The 17,037-nt window shown below is 36.8% G+C and overlaps 2 protein-coding genes across 2 annotated transcripts in view; one reads left to right on the top strand and one right to left on the bottom strand.

The window, feature by feature from the left end:
• PDE12 (phosphodiesterase 12) overlaps nt 1-1,899 on the bottom strand; it is a 7,008-nt gene extending 5,109 nt beyond the window's left edge. Inside the window, exons 1-3 of the mRNA XM_014943168.1 lie at nt 1,896-1,899; nt 941-1,434; nt 14-360 (exon numbers count right to left, since the gene is read on the bottom strand). Coding sequence (XP_014798654.1) covers nt 14-360; nt 941-1,434; nt 1,896-1,899 — 845 coding nt within the window. The remainder of the gene's footprint in view (nt 1-13; nt 361-940; nt 1,435-1,895) is intronic.
• DNAH12 (dynein, axonemal, heavy chain 12) overlaps nt 582-17,037 on the top strand; it is a 71,615-nt gene continuing 55,159 nt past the window's right edge. Inside the window, exons 1-14 of the mRNA XM_014943279.1 lie at nt 582-720; nt 3,395-3,558; nt 6,138-6,228; nt 6,491-6,517; nt 7,469-7,658; nt 8,956-9,031; nt 9,850-10,008; nt 10,691-10,886; nt 12,009-12,197; nt 13,137-13,287; nt 13,394-13,485; nt 13,742-13,920; nt 14,524-14,659; nt 15,529-15,654. Coding sequence (XP_014798765.1) covers nt 3,395-3,558; nt 6,138-6,228; nt 6,491-6,517; nt 7,469-7,658; nt 8,956-9,031; nt 9,850-10,008; nt 10,691-10,886; nt 12,009-12,197; nt 13,137-13,287; nt 13,394-13,485; nt 13,742-13,920; nt 14,524-14,659; nt 15,529-15,654 — 1,776 coding nt within the window. The 5' untranslated portion in view covers nt 582-720. The remainder of the gene's footprint in view (nt 721-3,394; nt 3,559-6,137; nt 6,229-6,490; nt 6,518-7,468; nt 7,659-8,955; nt 9,032-9,849; nt 10,009-10,690; nt 10,887-12,008; nt 12,198-13,136; nt 13,288-13,393; nt 13,486-13,741; nt 13,921-14,523; nt 14,660-15,528; nt 15,655-17,037) is intronic.

Here is a 17,037-nt window from a genome sequence, read left to right as displayed (position 1 = left end):
CGCGGCGCTCAACGCCCGACGGCCGCCGCGCGCGCCCAACGGCCGCCGCGAGGCGCTCAACGCCCAACGGCCGCCGCGCGCGCCCGTCGTCGCCTGAGGCGGTGGGCGGCAGCGCCTCACCGCGACCGAGCGCCGTGCTCGTTGCTGTGCCGGCGCCGTGCCTCGCCCCTTTCCCGGGGATTGACCCGCCCGCCCGGCGTAAGTGAGACGGGCCGGAGGAAGAGCCGGGTTTGCTCCCTCAGTGGGGAAGTCCCCTCCCCTCTGGAAAGGTGTCGGGTCCGCCCGCCCGCCTGACAAAGGGGTTGGGTTGAAACTCCAAACTGAATAGTCCCGGGCTAGTAAAACGCCTTGGGAAGGTGCCTAGGACTTCAGAAAAAAAAGAGCTAAAATTGCATCCAGCTGTTGTTCTTTGCAGTCTGCGCGTGGGGCTCTGCCCACACTGACATGAAGTTAGGATTTTAAACGCCTCTTTGTCAAATGTGGTCAAGTGGGTGGTAAATCTCTGGAATCTCTTAAAATTTCTATTCATAGGTTTACAAAATGTAGAAGCTTAGCAACAGCTATCTGATGCGTGAGGGTATTGCAGTTTTTTAAGCGCTCTTCCTGTGGGCTGGAACAAGGAGGTTTTCCTGTGCTTTGTGCCGGCAGAGCGCTGCAGCAGAGAGACTTACTGACCTGCTCGGGCTGTAGCGAGCCCTGTGGCAGACTAGGAAAGTTAAGGTAAGATAATTTTCCCTTCAAGTCTCTGCTTCTTTTTTAATCACAAGAGTGCACCAGTAGTCTGGATAGTAGGAAGCACGAGCAGGACCCCATCGGTGAATGATCAGGCGTTGAAGGAGCCCGCAGCCCCGGGCAGGTGCAGCCTGTGAAGGGTAGGGCTCCAGGCAGGCACAGCTCCCTCCTGAGGGCAGCGCGATGCTTTATTTGCAAGGGAAAATACCTGCTCTGAGAGCGGTGAAAGGTCTGGCTGTGAAGTTACCGGGTTTGTCGGGAGCTGAGCAGGACGGCGGCTGATGCCCGGGGGCGGGAGGGGATGAGGGGTGCAGACCCCCATTTGGGGTGCGCCTGGTTGACGTGGCCTTGAACCCTCCGGTGCGTTGGAAATGGCGCCAGGGAAGGTGGGCGGTGCTGGGGCGGTGGGTGGGCGGGCCTCTCCCGGGACCGACACCGAGAGGACCACCTCTCCCGGGGACAGGGAGCCGCCCCTCACCCCGTGCCGACGCCCGTCCTCGGCGCCGTGGCAACCCCGCTGTTGTCCTGAGTCGCCTCCGCGCCGCCGTCCTGCCCGGCGGCTCGCCCCGGCACCGCGGCCGCGGGAGAGGTGAGGGCAGCGCGGGCGGCGGGGCGGCCCTCTGTGGGGCCGGGGCGGTGGCTGTGGCAGGGGGTGATGCTGCGCTTCCCTCGGCACCCACAGGGCTGTGTCCCCGGGCTCTGCTGGGGTGAGGAGGCGCCAGCAAAACGTTATACCGACTCCGCTTACTTTAGCTGAGCTTTATTTCTTTCGATGCCTCCACCCGTTTTAATTCGTTTCTAGGACATACCGCTAATTTAGGAGGTAGGATTTCTGTTCCCCTGTGAGAACCTGTTGGAATGCAGTTGTGAGTTTGTGTGTCATGTTTCCAGGGGAACCCTACTGTCAATCTGTTGGGATAGCCGTGCTCAGCCACAGGCAAGGCTTAAGCCACTACAGAAGGGTAGTGTTTTCGTGAACCTGAGCCCAGACAATAACTTTTTTTATTTCTTTTCCTTTTGTTTTTTTTCTCCATATTTTTCTGTCTTTATATGTGGTGATGATGAAACTTTAGTTGTCAAGTTTCTTTAACTGTGATTACCCCATTACCTGCTCCACATCTTCATCCCACCCCCAAACTAGGATTCCCATTTCAAACCCATACCCATCTCCGCTTTCCTGTTGCATAGCCCAACTACCCACAGCTGTGGTCAGAACCAAAACTCCCACCTGCTTAGCATGAATCCCACATCCACACCACCAAATTACAAGCCTTCTTTTCATTGGGAATCCGCATCCACAAGCCAGGTGCAGCCCTCAGCTGCATTAACGCCTTCCTTCCTCTTTCATTTTAATAATCTTAGTTTAGTCTTTGCTCAATTTGGCCTTGCTTCTGAAGATGCACACCTTGGCATAGTGTATGTGAACATTATCTAGAGAGTCCAGAGTTGCTGTAGAGTAAAAAGTAAAGTACCGTCAAGCACCTGCTTGGTATTTACAGAGGCACTTGTTCTGGGAGCTCAGATAAACATTTTGAGACAGGCGGTTGAAATGAAGTTGTGCTCTACAGAAAACACTGTCACTGGGGTCTATCGATGGAATATATCTTTCTATAAAAGATAGTGTTCTCAAGCAGCCTGCTAAATTCACCAGAAGACTTTCAACAACACAAAATTAATTGTGAATAGTCTCCAGTTTTACAAGATGATCATGCAGTTTCTTAACTTTTCCATGTATGGAGTAGGACTTCTAATGACTACTTTGCACATAGAAAATAAGCTTAATTATTTCTTCCTTGAGAAACATGAAAAGAAGAATAGGGTGCTGTTTTTATAGAAATGCATTTTTTATAATGTCCTGTGGTTTTTGTCTCTATTCAACAGTGATATAGTGTCTAAAGAATAACTTTCTTATAATTTTGGTCTCGCTTGTTTGACATTGTGGTGAAGCTGTAAGTCTAGGTTGATGTCATTATGACCTTGTTTTGTTTCCTTTAAAGATTGCCTTTCACTTCAGTAGAATTCTGGGATCTTGTAATTGAAAATTTGCCGCAGCTTTATCTTTACAGTAATACCAAGTATCAGGAGTACTTTTGGACTTCTTTTTTTCCTCAAAACTTTAGGGGGCCACACTTGTACAAATTTGTTCCATGTTATCTGTGGTCTTAATGAGGCAGTGACTTTTTTTTAGTGACCAGACAAAAAGGAGTAGGTGATCACCTACTGAAACCACAGGAACAGCAACACTGTCTCAGGCCTCATCAGAACAGGAAATGTGCCTACATCAGGGCTGGTTGGGTGCAGTCTGCTGGGGGGTTTAACAGGCTGTGTTTGTGGTGTCTTTTGTGCTGTGTACAGTTGCTATATTAGCACTTAAAGAGAATTGTAACAGAAATTTACTTTTATGCAATCTTGAGTTAATGGAACTATACCATTGCTTTTTTATTACTGTAGACTTTGTATGTACACACTTTATGTTGAACTTTGTGATTTTAGCATACACTGCATTTTTCCATTTTCTGAAAGTGAAACTTAGATTGTGGAAATCCCTAAAGCTACCTCATTTTGTGTTTTATGTAAATTCAACTTAATATATGCATCTGTTAAACTGCTTTCTGGACAGAATTAATTGTATTCTAGAATCTCATTTTTGTTGTGGTTTTAGATGCCGCACTCGGATGGAGCACGTTCCCACAAAAAGACTTTGAGAACTTTGTTTCTTCCCACTGTTTTACCTTCATCGGTCACATCTGATATTTCACCATTGCAGAATAAACTATTGACATACCGAAGATGCAATGAACAGCAAAAGATGCTTAATCAGTTACTGTGAGTTTCATGTAATTCAAGAAATGTTGAAATTCAAATGAAAGAAACATTGCACATTTGACATCTGAGAAAAAGTAATGGTGTGTGTTAATTTTAGAGGTTTTTTGATGTCACTGTTGCAGTGCTGAATGCTTTCCATCTAAAATCATTAATAAGAGAAGAACATTTGATGGGATCTCTAGTATTTTTTTCTTTTACAGCACCCAAAATCTGCTTGAGGTATGTTTGTTGGGATGAGTTGTGAGGAGAAAGTGACGTTCACATTTTGAATGCTGTTATGATAGACTGAAAAAAATCCTTTCTCTTTATGAAAACATTTTTCAAAGAGAATCCAAGTCTGGATTATTTGCCTGCTTTGGTAGGAATGATCCAAATGTGAGTCTACTTTTAACAGGCTTCTTTGTCACTATCTTAATGCATTTGCTACTGAGCTTAGTGATCCATGTCACTGCAAGAAGAGCAGAGCTGCCAGTATGATTGGTAAATTCACATTAAATTGTCTTTCAAGATTTTCAGTTGCGAAGGAGGAAAGACAATAGGCAAAGGCTGCTTTCATGTAATTTTTGTAGGTCTAGTAGAAACTTGGAGGTTTTTTTAATTATTATTTTGATAGAAATTTATTCCTGAAATATCTACATTATTTTCAGGAACTCACTGAAGAAACTCTAGATATGTTAATTATGTTGACAAAGCATGGGAGTTATGTGGGCTAAGGTTGCATTGTTTGTAGTAGTATTAAGAAGTTTATAGGAACTTGCATTTTCATGTAAAAGATTAAAAAGGTAAGGAAATCTAATGGTATTGGATAGAATTAAAAAGCACAGAAAAAAATTATTTGGCCTTCAGAGGAAGAAATGGAAATGAAAGACCTACATACAGTCTTTATTTAACCCATTTTAAGTATCATCATTGAGATCAATAATTTTATTTTTGTTGGTGTGGGTTTTTGGTGATTCCATTTGCTGGATTTGGTGATGGTAACCCGTTACTCAACTAATTCTTATGCAATTGATATTCCACTTCAGTGGCTGAATTTTTAAGGGGCCAAGTATTACAGGTTGTTTTTTCTCAAAAGATACTTGTATGCATCCCAGATTGTTGGCTTCACTGGAGCTATACAGTGGTATAGTTGCAAGATTGCAGATCTGCAAGGTAAGTTGCAAGATCAAAGTCTAAGAAGAATTTATCACAGAAGGAAAACTGATTTGTACCAAAGATAAATGAGGGAGAGTTTCCTTTTTTGTGCTCTCTCTTTTTTTTTTTTTTTTTTTTTTTAAATAATGGTAGTTACTCAACTAATTCTTATGCAATTGATATTCCACTTCAGTGGCTGAATTTTTAAGGGGCCAAGTATTACAGGTTGTTTTTTCTCAAAAGATACTTGTATGCATCCCAGATTGTTGGCTTCACTGGAGCTATACAGTGGTATAGTTGCAAGATTGCAGATCTGCAAGGTAAGTTGCAAGATCAAAGTCTAAGAAGAATTTATCACAGAAGGAAAACTGATTTGTACCAAAGATAAATGAGGGAGAGTTTCCTTTTTTGTGCTCTCTCTTTTTTTTTTTTTTTTTTTTTTTTTTTAAATAATGGTAGCAACAATCAGTTGCAGTTAATCTATATAGAAGTTAAAAGTGAATATGCTTCCTTTATTTTATAACAGCCTTTAAAGTATTAATAGAAATCTAACATACAAGAAGTCTTTTAATTTTAGCTCTTGGAAAGTAAATCCTGATTTTTCAAAGATACTTGCAGTAGCAGAGTGCAGTTTTTAGAATGCCGGTGTTCAGTATGCTGAAAATGTCAACTGTATTGTAGTGGTAACTTACTGTGCAGTGAGATGACTGCTGACCAGCCACTGACAGAAAGTGAATATTCTGCTGCCACATTGATTCACTTTCATTTTTTTGTAAGTGAACTGTCCTTTAAATGAGTTTCCATGAAGTAATGATTTGAGTGCATACTTGAAATTGTCATTCTAACTTCCACTTGGGAGTTTTTAGCTGAGATGTATTGAGATAAGGCTGAAATACTCTTTGGAAGATAAATACAGAGTGTATCCCAAAAGGATGGACTGGAATGTTTTAATGTGTAAGGTCAGCAGGACATGCCAACATGAACCATTAAAAGTTTTCTGATAGTTATGTAGCAATTTATAACCACAGGCAGTAAAAAAGAGCTGGTCTTAAACAGCTTTCGGAGTTTTGTTCTGCACTTTTTTTTTTTTTTCTTTCCATAATACAGTTGGACAAAACCTGTTGTGGTTGGTTGAGAAGTAAGATATAATCCTAACAGGAACACTGAGCAGCTGGATGAAGTGAATCAAGGGAAATATATACTGTGATTTTGGCCAAGATAAGTGTATCTATCTCATATGAAGAGACAGAGTATATATAAAGAGAATATATTTCTTTATATCTCATATAAAGAGAAGACAGAGTATGCAAAGGCAGCTTTACCTTTTAGTGATCAAAGAGTTGGTAAACATGAAAAAAATAGGTTACATCAATTAGAATGGTAGCATTATTTTTAATGTGTTATTTGCAGTTTTTCTGCACTTTTTGCCCTGTGTTTTACTTTAGAATTGATCGAGCTTTAGAAGTCTATCGTGTATCCATGGAAGAAAAATATCACAGAGATCCTGTACCTCCTATCCCAGAACTGCCTTCCACTGTGAGAAAGTACTTTTTAAATATTTTAACTGTTCCCCGTTTTGTTCTTTGTTATTAGTATTTACTTAAAAATACTTACCTCAATCCCTAGTAATTCATAAATGTATTTATGTGCTCAGGTAGTCCCATTGAAATTGATACTTGCATATCTACGGAGTAAAGTCTTTATTTAAAAAGGCTTTAAAATTGTTAAATTTTATATTTCTGGGTTTTTTGTTGGTTTGTTTTTAACACATTATGATTTTCTGTTCCTTTTTATACAGATGAACAGTGAGCAAAAGCAACGAAGAGTGAGTTAAATTCTTTCTCCTGCTTTTTTAGAGTAGAAGAGTGAACAGTGTCTAATCAGAGGGGCTGAGTATGTTATGTGGAATTAATGGTGGTTAAACACAAAAAGCTTTTTCAGTGGTCTTATTGGGGAAAAATTAAATAGGAAGCAAAATAGGAATCTTTTCTTGTAGTCCAATAGAAGGAAATACATGTCCATCAGTAATTTAAGTTTTGATTAAATCTTAGTTAAAGATCATTACTTAGAAAAAATTCTGACAAGCTTCAGGATTTTTTCTGTTGAGGTCATAGATTGCACTTTAGCCTGTACAAAAAGTAGTCTTTGACATTTTTCACCCGATTTGAAGAACATGTACAAATCCTGGAATTTGTGTATGGCTTTTAAAATAAGACTTTATCTCTGAGAGCCACTTTAAACCTAAATTAGCACTGAAATATTTATATTAAGTAGCTTAGGGGAACATCTATTTTTCCTAGCTGGTGTTAGGTAAATTCATCCGAAGACTATAGAGATTCAGATCTCTTTTTGTTTTATAGTGAAGCTATCGCTCAAAAGCATAAATATCTATTTCTTTGGCAGAAAACCCCACCGCTATTTGTGCATACTTTTTGCCAGATAAATGTTTGTCCAAAGAACAATAAAAGGATTCTTGAACTGTTTTATTGTCAGTCTTGAACTGTTTTATTGTCAGTCATAAACTTCAGCAGAGAACCAACGAAAGTGCCATACTAATAAATACAGTATTTTGTATTTAAGCACTGAGCCAAGGAGACCATTTTACCAACCATTGAGTAGCTTTTAGTGTACTAGTCCGTGAATACCGAAAAGATTAGATTATCTCACCTGCCCTTATTATAAGAAATGGTGAATAAAAAAAGACTTGATTGTCAAGCCTAGCGCAAAAATATTTACATAGCCCATTATTAGACCTCTGATAATACTGTCCTTGCAGACAAACTATCTCTTTATGAAGAAGTGTGTGCAGAGTAATCCAGTGGTTCCCATTCAGCAGCAGTGGCTAATGTCCATGCTCACATTGGTGCCACAGTCGCTTATGGAAGGCAAAGACAGAGAGCTGTTAACAGAAAAACTTTTAGAGGAGATAATAAGAGATTATGAAAAGAGCATGAGAAGATGTATGGGTAAGTCACAGTGCTATTATTAATATATTAATGTGTGTGTAAATATAGATATTATAAGCTGTTCCATGTTCTTCCTCTGAAATCTTTTCTAGATTGTTCTTTCAGCCAGGCATGATCTCTGTAATTAACCACTGATTTATCTTTTTCTGTGTCATGAAATATGTATTGGCCGTAACATTTAAGGCAAACCTTGATGATTTTATTTGGACTGGTAAAAAGATAACCAGCCAAAGGTATAGTTTAGCAAAGATAAAGGCAGCTGTAGACTTCACAAGAAAAAGGTTGATTGCTGATGACCTTATTTCATTACGTCTTTAACCTATTTAGTTAATTTGATGCAAGAATGTGTAGCTGTTTTCTACTAAAGAACGCAGAAACTTTTTATGTACTAGTCATTTTTTTTGGCCTCTTCAGGAACAGCAGCTTTTAAAAAGCTGCTCGTCAATGAATACATCCCTAAGTTTTCTGATGCTGATTTCTATGCCTGAGGAAGTTTGTAACAGAAGTCTGCAAAGATTATTAGCTGTTCTCAGATTGCACAAGTTGCACTTGTGCAACTCCCTTAGATTTTCAAACTTCTCAAAAGAGTCATGAACTGGAATTTTGAAAGTGTATTTCCTTGTGGTCATGTCTTCTTTATTTTATGGTATCTGAGATCTGAAACTGAGCCAAATTTTATCAGCATTTTGGTGGATGGCTGATCTTTTAAATATGCAGATTAAAAAAAAATACACAATGTAACATGGGACTAATTTCTTCATAATGTTATCAGGGGGATAATTATAGCATCTGTTTAATTATATTAAACAAAATTGCTATAAATACTTAGAATCATAGAATATCTCAAATTGGAAGGGACACATAAGGATCATCCAACTCCCTGCTCCTTGCATAAACCATATGACTAAGAGCATCCTCCAGATACTCCTTGAACTCTGACAAGCTTGGTGCTGTGACAGCTTCCCTGGGGAGCCTGTTCCAGTGGCTCACCGTCCTCTCAGTGAAGAAATTACTGAAGAAAGTACTTAATTATTTAAACACTTATCTATCTGAAAACCTTCATGAATAGGGGACAGAACTGGAATTAAGCCACCTAAATCTGTATGGGTGTTTAGCAAAGCTATGATTTTGAGTTAGTTTTGGGAGAACTTATTTTGAAAACTTCGATGATACAGTTACTTTTCCATCCCACTATATGTTTGGTTCAACCTGAAGAAATACTGAGAAAGTACAATACCTATTGAATGTGGCTTAATTTTCTTCTAATGTTCATGCATTTTTAAAATTTTTTTCCTAGTGCGAAGTGTTCTTATTAAACCAGACGTAAAAGGACTTGAATATGAAGAGGAGGCACCTTTGCCTTTATCACCTTTGTGAGTGGATTAAGTTAGCAAATGACCCACTGGCAGAACACAGTTGCCTGAGCAAAATTCTGGAGCTGCATGAACAGTGTTATGGCACAATATTAATTCTGCAGTCCCTAAATGAGATTATTTTTTTTTTCTGTCTGTACAGGATCTTATGTTTTAACATCTTCTATCTGAATGCTTTACAAAGTTTTAGCACTGACAGTTTTTTATTACCATGGTTATAGTTACATAGAGTAAATGAGACTTCTGGCTCTGAGTGCTCAGACACTGAAGTCATATTGCAGTGATGTCTGGAATGAAGTGTGTGTATATGGGGCAGTTTACTGGCAGTCAGCAGCATTGTACAGTACTTTAACATGCTAAAACTGCATCTGATGCCAAGGTTTCATGTTACTTTGGTGTTATGAGGAGAAACCTTGTATTGTGCTCTGCCACAAAAGAGGGGGAATTCAGGTAGACATAATAAATTATCTTAAATATACAATTTGCTGAAGCATCAGAGTATGTGCCATCTAAATATTGATGATGAATACTTCTGTTAGCAGTCAGTTAAGTTAGAAGTTTACATTGAAAGAACTTCAGGAAGAGCAGGTCTGAAAATTCTCTGGAGTATAAAACATGGTTGATCAGACAGGGTATCTTTATGGCTTCCACTGCATCATATGAGGATATGTGTGTGGCACTTAAATAACTATTCATGTTAGGAAATAAGTTTTTTAATACTACTTTCTACATATAAGAATATTTTATTGAAGTATTGCTTGAGCTCTTCATTTTTTGTTTGTTTGCTTTGGGTTTTGTGGGGTTTTGTTTTTTTTCAGAGGCCTGGATTTTTCTAGACCATGGCATAATAGTTTTATCCAAGCAAGAAATCAAATCCTTTCCAAGTTGCACATTCTCCACCCCACAATGAAAACTCTACTGGATTTTGGTTGTACAGCATTGTCTACCTTTCTTATAGTGGATTTCTCAAGTTTCAGGTAAAGTTCTTTGTGGTGAATTATTAACCCATGAAAGTTTTTGAAGCTGGATAAGAAGAGTTTCTTCTATTATTTATTGGAGGAGTTCTTATGTAACAAATTTCTTCAGGGTGTCATTTAATGTTCTTTGAGTAGGTTACTCTGTGTTATACACATTTAACTTCTCTGTTATGTGTAAATATTTTATTGGTGCTTAAATTGCTGGTGGTATCAGCCCTTTTGATTTATGTTTTGCCTTTAATTCTGTAAAGGTCCCCTCGTTATTTATATAATCTTAATGCCATGATCCCCACAGAAGTCTGGTTGAAGCAGCATTTGAAAAATTGACTTATATCAGTATTACTCTCTGTAGGGAATTCTACACTAACCCTAAATATTAGATTTCTTTCTGGTTTTCATCAGTTGAAATTAATTTTTAATCTTGGAACTTTTAATTTTCATAATTTTAAAAAATGTGATTTTCAATATCCTTTTTGTCATTAGTTTTTCTGGTAACTGTTCTTTATTTCCTGGGGTTTGGGGTATTTTCTTCCTCATTTAAGTCTACATAAGTGATGCTTAGGTTCCCATTGAGCTTTCTGCTAAAAAAGAATGGGTTTGTAATACAGTATAGATTATTGTTACTTCACTCCCTGGGGTTTTTAATGTTGTTTGTGAAGTTGCCTGTAACTTCCTTTTTTAGATTGAAAGGGCCACTAGATGTAGAATCTTTAAAGACTGATGTCTCTCTAAGTTGTTCTAAAGCAGAAGAGAAGATATTGAATACATGGTATCAAAGAGTCATCAGCCTCTTTACTCAGAAGGAGACATTGAAAGGTCTAAAGTTGGATCAGGTTGACTCTTTTTATAACTGTGTGTCTACACTTATGTCCAATCAGGTAAAAATCTTTCTTCTCTGTGATAAACTTACTGTGAAATTTGGACAATTTTAATGACTCAGCACATTATATGATAGGGGACCTGTTTAATTGCTCATTGTTAGCCATCTGTTACATGTAATCCAATAAAGTATTCAAAGTGTTAAATATTTTTAACTTCCCTCATTTCAAATAAACATGTGGTCTTGTCTACTTCTTCTTCTAGTTTTTTAGACACAGAAAATTTTTTTGTTCAACCAACTAGAATGTAATTAGCTTAAAGAAGGGAATATCTCAGGATTTCAGGACCCTTCCTATCATGGGTCTTGGCACTACAATTACATGTAATATATTAGCAAAATTAACAGAACTGGTCTCTCTCCCTTGAAGGGAAACACAGACTGAAAGTCCAGCTATGCCAATGTGTATGCAAGTGGCTGTAGTTCTGCAAAATTTCCAAACACAATTTTTTTTTCCCACAGTGCTTTGTGAGTTAATTTTTTTTTTTCTTCCTGATTATGGAAGTTGTCTGAAGTGTTTATCAATTATTATTTTTTTCCTTTTAGGAATTTCCAATTGTTTTGTCCCCTAACGAGTAACACTGGTTTCAGACTGTTGAAAAACAATTGCTTTTCAGAGTTCTTAGTTTATGGAAAATTAAAAATCCTTTAACTTCAAGCATCTATTGTTTACATTGTTCTATTTAAGAATATAATAATATGTGGGAATAAATATGTTCATCAGTTTGAGAAGGCAGTAATTTTTAGGATTAAACTTTTATTTTCTGTGTAGAAAAGGAATGGAATAATAGTCTACTCAAATCATTGTCATATTAAAAAACAAAGTGCATTTCAGATAATAATACATTCTTTAAAAATAAATGAAATAACAGACTTACATTTGTAGCAAAAATAAATGCATGGGCTTTTCTGAAATATTGTTTAGTTGTTCATTAGTTTACATCCTTTAAGGGCTTGGACAATTACCCGCTGAGGTCATTAGAAAAATTCACACTCCTTAAGATATCTGTGAATCAGGCCAAAAAGTACTACATGAATGGAAATCCCGGCTTACCGAATGAAGGGAAAGTGGGATGGGGCTTTCTGTTCTTTCAACTAATAGGTGATATATGTTATTACCCAGCTGAAAGAGTTATTGAGAAGAACAGTTGAAGCTTTTGTGAAACTTTTTGATCCTGAAGATGGAAATTGTCAACTGTTCTTTAAGATGGAAGTGACTCTTGATGAAAATAAAATGGAGTTTTATCCAAGCTTCCAAGACCTTGAAGAAGCAATTCTATTTATAGTAACTCGTATAGGACAGACTCTCCAGGTGTGCTTTTATCTTTATTTAAATATGTAAATGCTAAGTTGCGCAGTATATGAAAATATTAGTAATTTAGACTCTGACTACCATAGTAATGGGAAGCAGAATGTGACTTGAGTTATGTATTTTCCATGAGTGTTCTGCAGGTCACAACATGAATCTTGATGCCCAGCACAACTCCAGGCTCTGAAACTCATTTTATTATTCCTTGTTCATAAAAAATTGGTACATATGCTACTGATGGCTTTATTTTCCTGTTTTAGTATTCAAATCAGTGTATATCTCTAAAAATTAATTGTCTGCTTGTTTGTTAAATAGAAGTCACACTGAAAATTTCTCTAGGAAAGAAAACTAGCCAGAATATAATAGAAATGTAATTAGCATCTCCGGTATATGTTTGATGATTTACAATAAACTTTACAATAATTAAGATCCCCAGAGAAGGACAAGGAAAATGACAGTTGATATTCCTTTTCTTTCTAAGAAAAAGAAAACCCTCAAATCTCTAACAACTAGTAAGTACAACAGATAAAGCTTTATGTCTTAGGAATGTGTGACTTCCCTTTGACTCCAGGGAAGACAGCCTTTCTTGGGGCTTTACATGTTTTCCTGTGGACTGAGTATTGGCCTTTAATCATATATGATGGTAGTTTTAGATAAGTGTTTTGGATTTAGTTTTGTGTGTTTGCCCATAGGATAGAATTTAATTTTATGTAAGATTAGATAATAATTTTGGTTTTGACCCTTTTACATGTTTCCTGTTAAACCTTTTGAATCAGGAGGAGTTGTTCTACGTGTGTATGACACGCCTGGCCTTGGTCATGATTAGGGTCTCAAACTTTTCTGATACAGTGTCTTCTGCAGATTGCAACTTAGTTTTAAAATGTATGTATCCCTGCATTGCTTTTTTAAAATTTAAATAATCAGAACTTGCACTTATATTAGAACATCCAGACAGTACGTTCTTGGCTAATGGGAGGCACTACAACTCTGGATACTGAGCTTCCTAATCATGTCATCACATGGGCCACATCTACACTGAAAAGATCTATCAGAGACTACTTAGAAGGTCCAAAGGAATATTTTGAAAACTATGGTGAGTGATAGAAGAGTGTTTAAATAATTCTGTTACTTCATTCAAACAAGGAGTTTACCGTGCAGCGTGTGCATTATAACAATCTTAATATCTTATTGAATTGTAGTTGAAAGGTATGGCTGGCTTGTAGATGGAACTGCACAGGCACGGATAGAAACGTTTGTAGCAGAAGAACACAGTTTTGATGAATATACTGCTGTAAGTTTTAATTCTACATTTTATATATAATTTTTACTAGAGATACAGCTATAAGAAGGGAACAGAGGAAAATGGGGGCTTAGCCTTTAGCTAGAAATTATTTTGACTACCTGCAAATCTGCAACTGTTTTTTTTTTTCCCTAAAAGTCTGTGGTCAATAGAAAAAAAATTATTTTCTTCAATGTGTAATACTTATTCATGCAGCCCAGCATTTAAATAACAGCTCTGAAGCATAAAATCTAATGTTTTTCTGAAGTTCATAGATGAATTCTTCACCCTCAAGAAGGAAATCTTGAGTTTACCAGAGATGGCTTATTTCCCTATGATTTCTCTGAATTGTGAGGATTTAAAGCAAGGTTTGGCTAATAACGCAGACACCTTTGCAAAAATGCTACTGGATAGAATAGTTGCAAATCACAGAGAGGAAAGTGAAGAGTAAGTAGAATTTTCTGCTTGTGGTTGCTATATATGTTAAATGCATAGTAGAAAAGTATACCAAAAAATGCAAATGTACCATACTCCTGTTTAATGAAGGCTCTTGGGTAACTAATGATCTCATGCAAGTTGCACCAGCTGATTTATTTTTTCCTCTGTTTTAGATTCAAAAGCTAGTAGGAGAACTTACTAATAGACTTGGGTAAAAGAGGAGTGAAAAGATCAAAGGGCTTCGTTACTGTTCTGGCTTTTTAAGTGTGAAATACTTAAAAGTGCTGCACTACCAAAGAGGAAGCTAGCTAGATTCTCTTATAATGTGACAGATACCTCTAGTTTTCATAGATAATGACAAATAATAATAATGATCAATTCTAAAGGTTGCTTTGCAGCTATGGATTAAATCACAAGTGAAGTCATAGTAAATTGTTTGGTTAAAATGAACAATTATAGACAAGTTTCATAGTGATTCCACATTATCAAAATGACAACATATTTACTAGGAAAGTGTTTGTGTGTATGCTTCTAAATCTTTTAAAGCTGAGCTTGAAGCCAGTCACATTAAAATCTTAAAATGTTGACATTTTATGTTAAATAAATTTATAGGATATGCAGGGAATTTGAAACAATTAAGGAACGTGCACTAAAAGTCCCTGAGACAACAGAGGAAATGGTGGAAACAAGAGCTTACATAAAGAATGTCAAAACCAAAGGTATTCAGGACCTGTTGACAAGGATCAAGGTAAATGGCTATCCTTTTAATCTTTTACCAAACATGCTGGTGTATAAATACAGAATTCATTCTTAAGTGCAGGGACTTTTGTCTGATCATGCTGCATGTATGAATTAACTGTACCCTCAGCGTTACTTCAGACGGAAGTGGAAGGTCCAGCTCATTATTTGCCATATGGCCTTCCCTCTTAGTTCCCATTCCCATGTGTTCTCAATGTCAGTGAGGAAATGCAGCTTTTAAAAAACCATAGCAGATTGTAGGACACTCAGTTTATGGTTTGTTCCTAGAGACTTATTTCAGGGCTGCTTAAAAAGCTATTTGTAAAAATGTAACACAGAAGTGTTAAGAGAATTTTATGTGTAAAAATGGTCATGATTTTGAACACACAAGAAGCAATTTACTATTTAACCAGAATATAGATGACATTACATTAGCTGTAGTACTCTGTATGTGCTCAGGGAATAAAATTGAGAAATTGTGTAAGGTGTGGCTCAACCGAAAATATTACTGGACGAGAAGCTCTTTGCTATAGGTTATATGTGTCAGATTTTCTGTTTTGGTAATAGGTCTGTAAATACAACACAAGTTTATTTTGCAGAATTTACATTTTAAATATTTTTAATTAAAAATATTAGGATATTTGCATGTAGATTTACAGGCCACAGGAGTCATATTTAGAGAAATAAACTCATGAATGGGGCAGGAGTTTGAATAACTTTTTATATATATTTTGAGTATTCAGTTGGCTGAAGTAGCTCTGAATTCTGAAAAGTCCGTAAAATGCAGACTTCTATTTTATCTTCTAAGACAATATTGTCCTACCCTGTACTTTAAACAGACCTGTGATACCCAAAGTTTTGTGAAATCTCTTTTTATAGGAGCGCTATCGGCAAATGGATTACTTCTTAGATGTTTTTTTATTTGCTCCTGAAGACATTGAACTGAATGCAGCAGTTCTATTATGGCCAAAGAAGATTAACCCTATTTTTGATGAGCACGATGATGTAAGAGCATTTTCTTGGTTTATAGTATATTTTGGCTTGTTAGACTTTTCATGTTGCTTGAGCTATTTATTTCCTCAGCAGGCTAAATATATCTACACATATAACACAAACCAGGTTTTTATATCGACAGATGGCTTTTTGTTGAATACTTTGAAAATTGTCACTGTAACTTAAAAACTTCATCAAGTCTTAAGATCTTAACTCGTTTGTAGTCAGTATTAGGTAATTCATAGGAAGGTGAAAATTCACTACATTAACTAGTACTGAAAATTTAACTGCCAGGTTCTTATTAAGAGTTAGTGCTTTGGACATTGAGTTAAAAAGATATTTTGTTCTGGCAATAAAAAACAGTGGAAAACGTGCTTTTTGGGGAGCACTCATTAATAGAAAGCATGTAACATCTAATTTTTCCTTTGTAACTGTAGATTACTTTCTTTCGCTAGTCTGTATTCATCTTGCTAGTGTTCTTTCTCTGTGGCTATGATACAGTAAGTCAAGCCTCTTGGTGTTTTCTTGCCCCTCTCTAGTAATTTAGTCTAGATCTAAGAATTTCTTCTAAAAATGATTAAGAATTAACACCTAACATTTTTTAAATAAAAATATCAATCTCTCTTAAATATCACATTTGAGGATTACTCTTCCACTAAATCATATTTCAATACTAAGGAGTATGTCCATGGGTAGTAAATATACCTCTTATGTAAAACATGAGACTGCAATGTCTGTAAAATATTTTGATTGCATGTTGCCATTCTTTTAATCCCCAAAAATAAATGAGTGAAATTAATTTTCTATTTGTTGACAGAGAGTCAATGGTGCTTGTTCAAATTCTTTTTAATGAAAATGGTAGTACAGAGTGCATCTGAATGAGTCCCTCAGGAGTTTATCTCTCTGTAGCTGACTATCTAACAACATGCACTGTGCTAGAGCTTGAGGACAAGAATAGTTTACATCTTTTTATGAGTCTGTGTGTTTGCATTTTATACTCTCAGATATGAGTCCGTTCTTATTGTAATGAAGTAGACTGGTTCCTCTTTTGGAGTTCTGTTTGTCTGCTTCACAATTTTTGCATGGCAGTAGGTATCCTTGTCTGAGTTCTCCTCTGCCTCATCCGATTTCTTGTTTGGTATCTTAAAAATAACCCCTCTGTGTGCAGACGCTGTTCTTTAGAGTGGTCTTATGTTCCAGAATTTCTGCCTTATATAGCAGTAGGTATATGTGGCATAGCATTGGCTTTCATCATATGTAGATGTCCTCTTTCGGATTAGAATATCTTGTTTCTTTCTTTTTTTTTTTTTTTTTTTTTTTTTTTTTTAAAAATTTTTTTTAAAAAAAAAAAAAAAAAAAAAAAAAAAAAAAAGTTCTAGGAAAAATATTAAACCC

This window comes from Calidris pugnax, unplaced genomic scaffold (assembly GCF_001431845.1).
Source record: "Calidris pugnax isolate Ruff unplaced genomic scaffold, ASM143184v1 scaffold128, whole genome shotgun sequence".
In the NCBI taxonomy this organism is placed as follows: Eukaryota; Metazoa; Chordata; class Aves; order Charadriiformes; family Scolopacidae; genus Calidris; species Calidris pugnax.
This window is presented reverse-complemented; position numbering and strand designations above follow the sequence as displayed.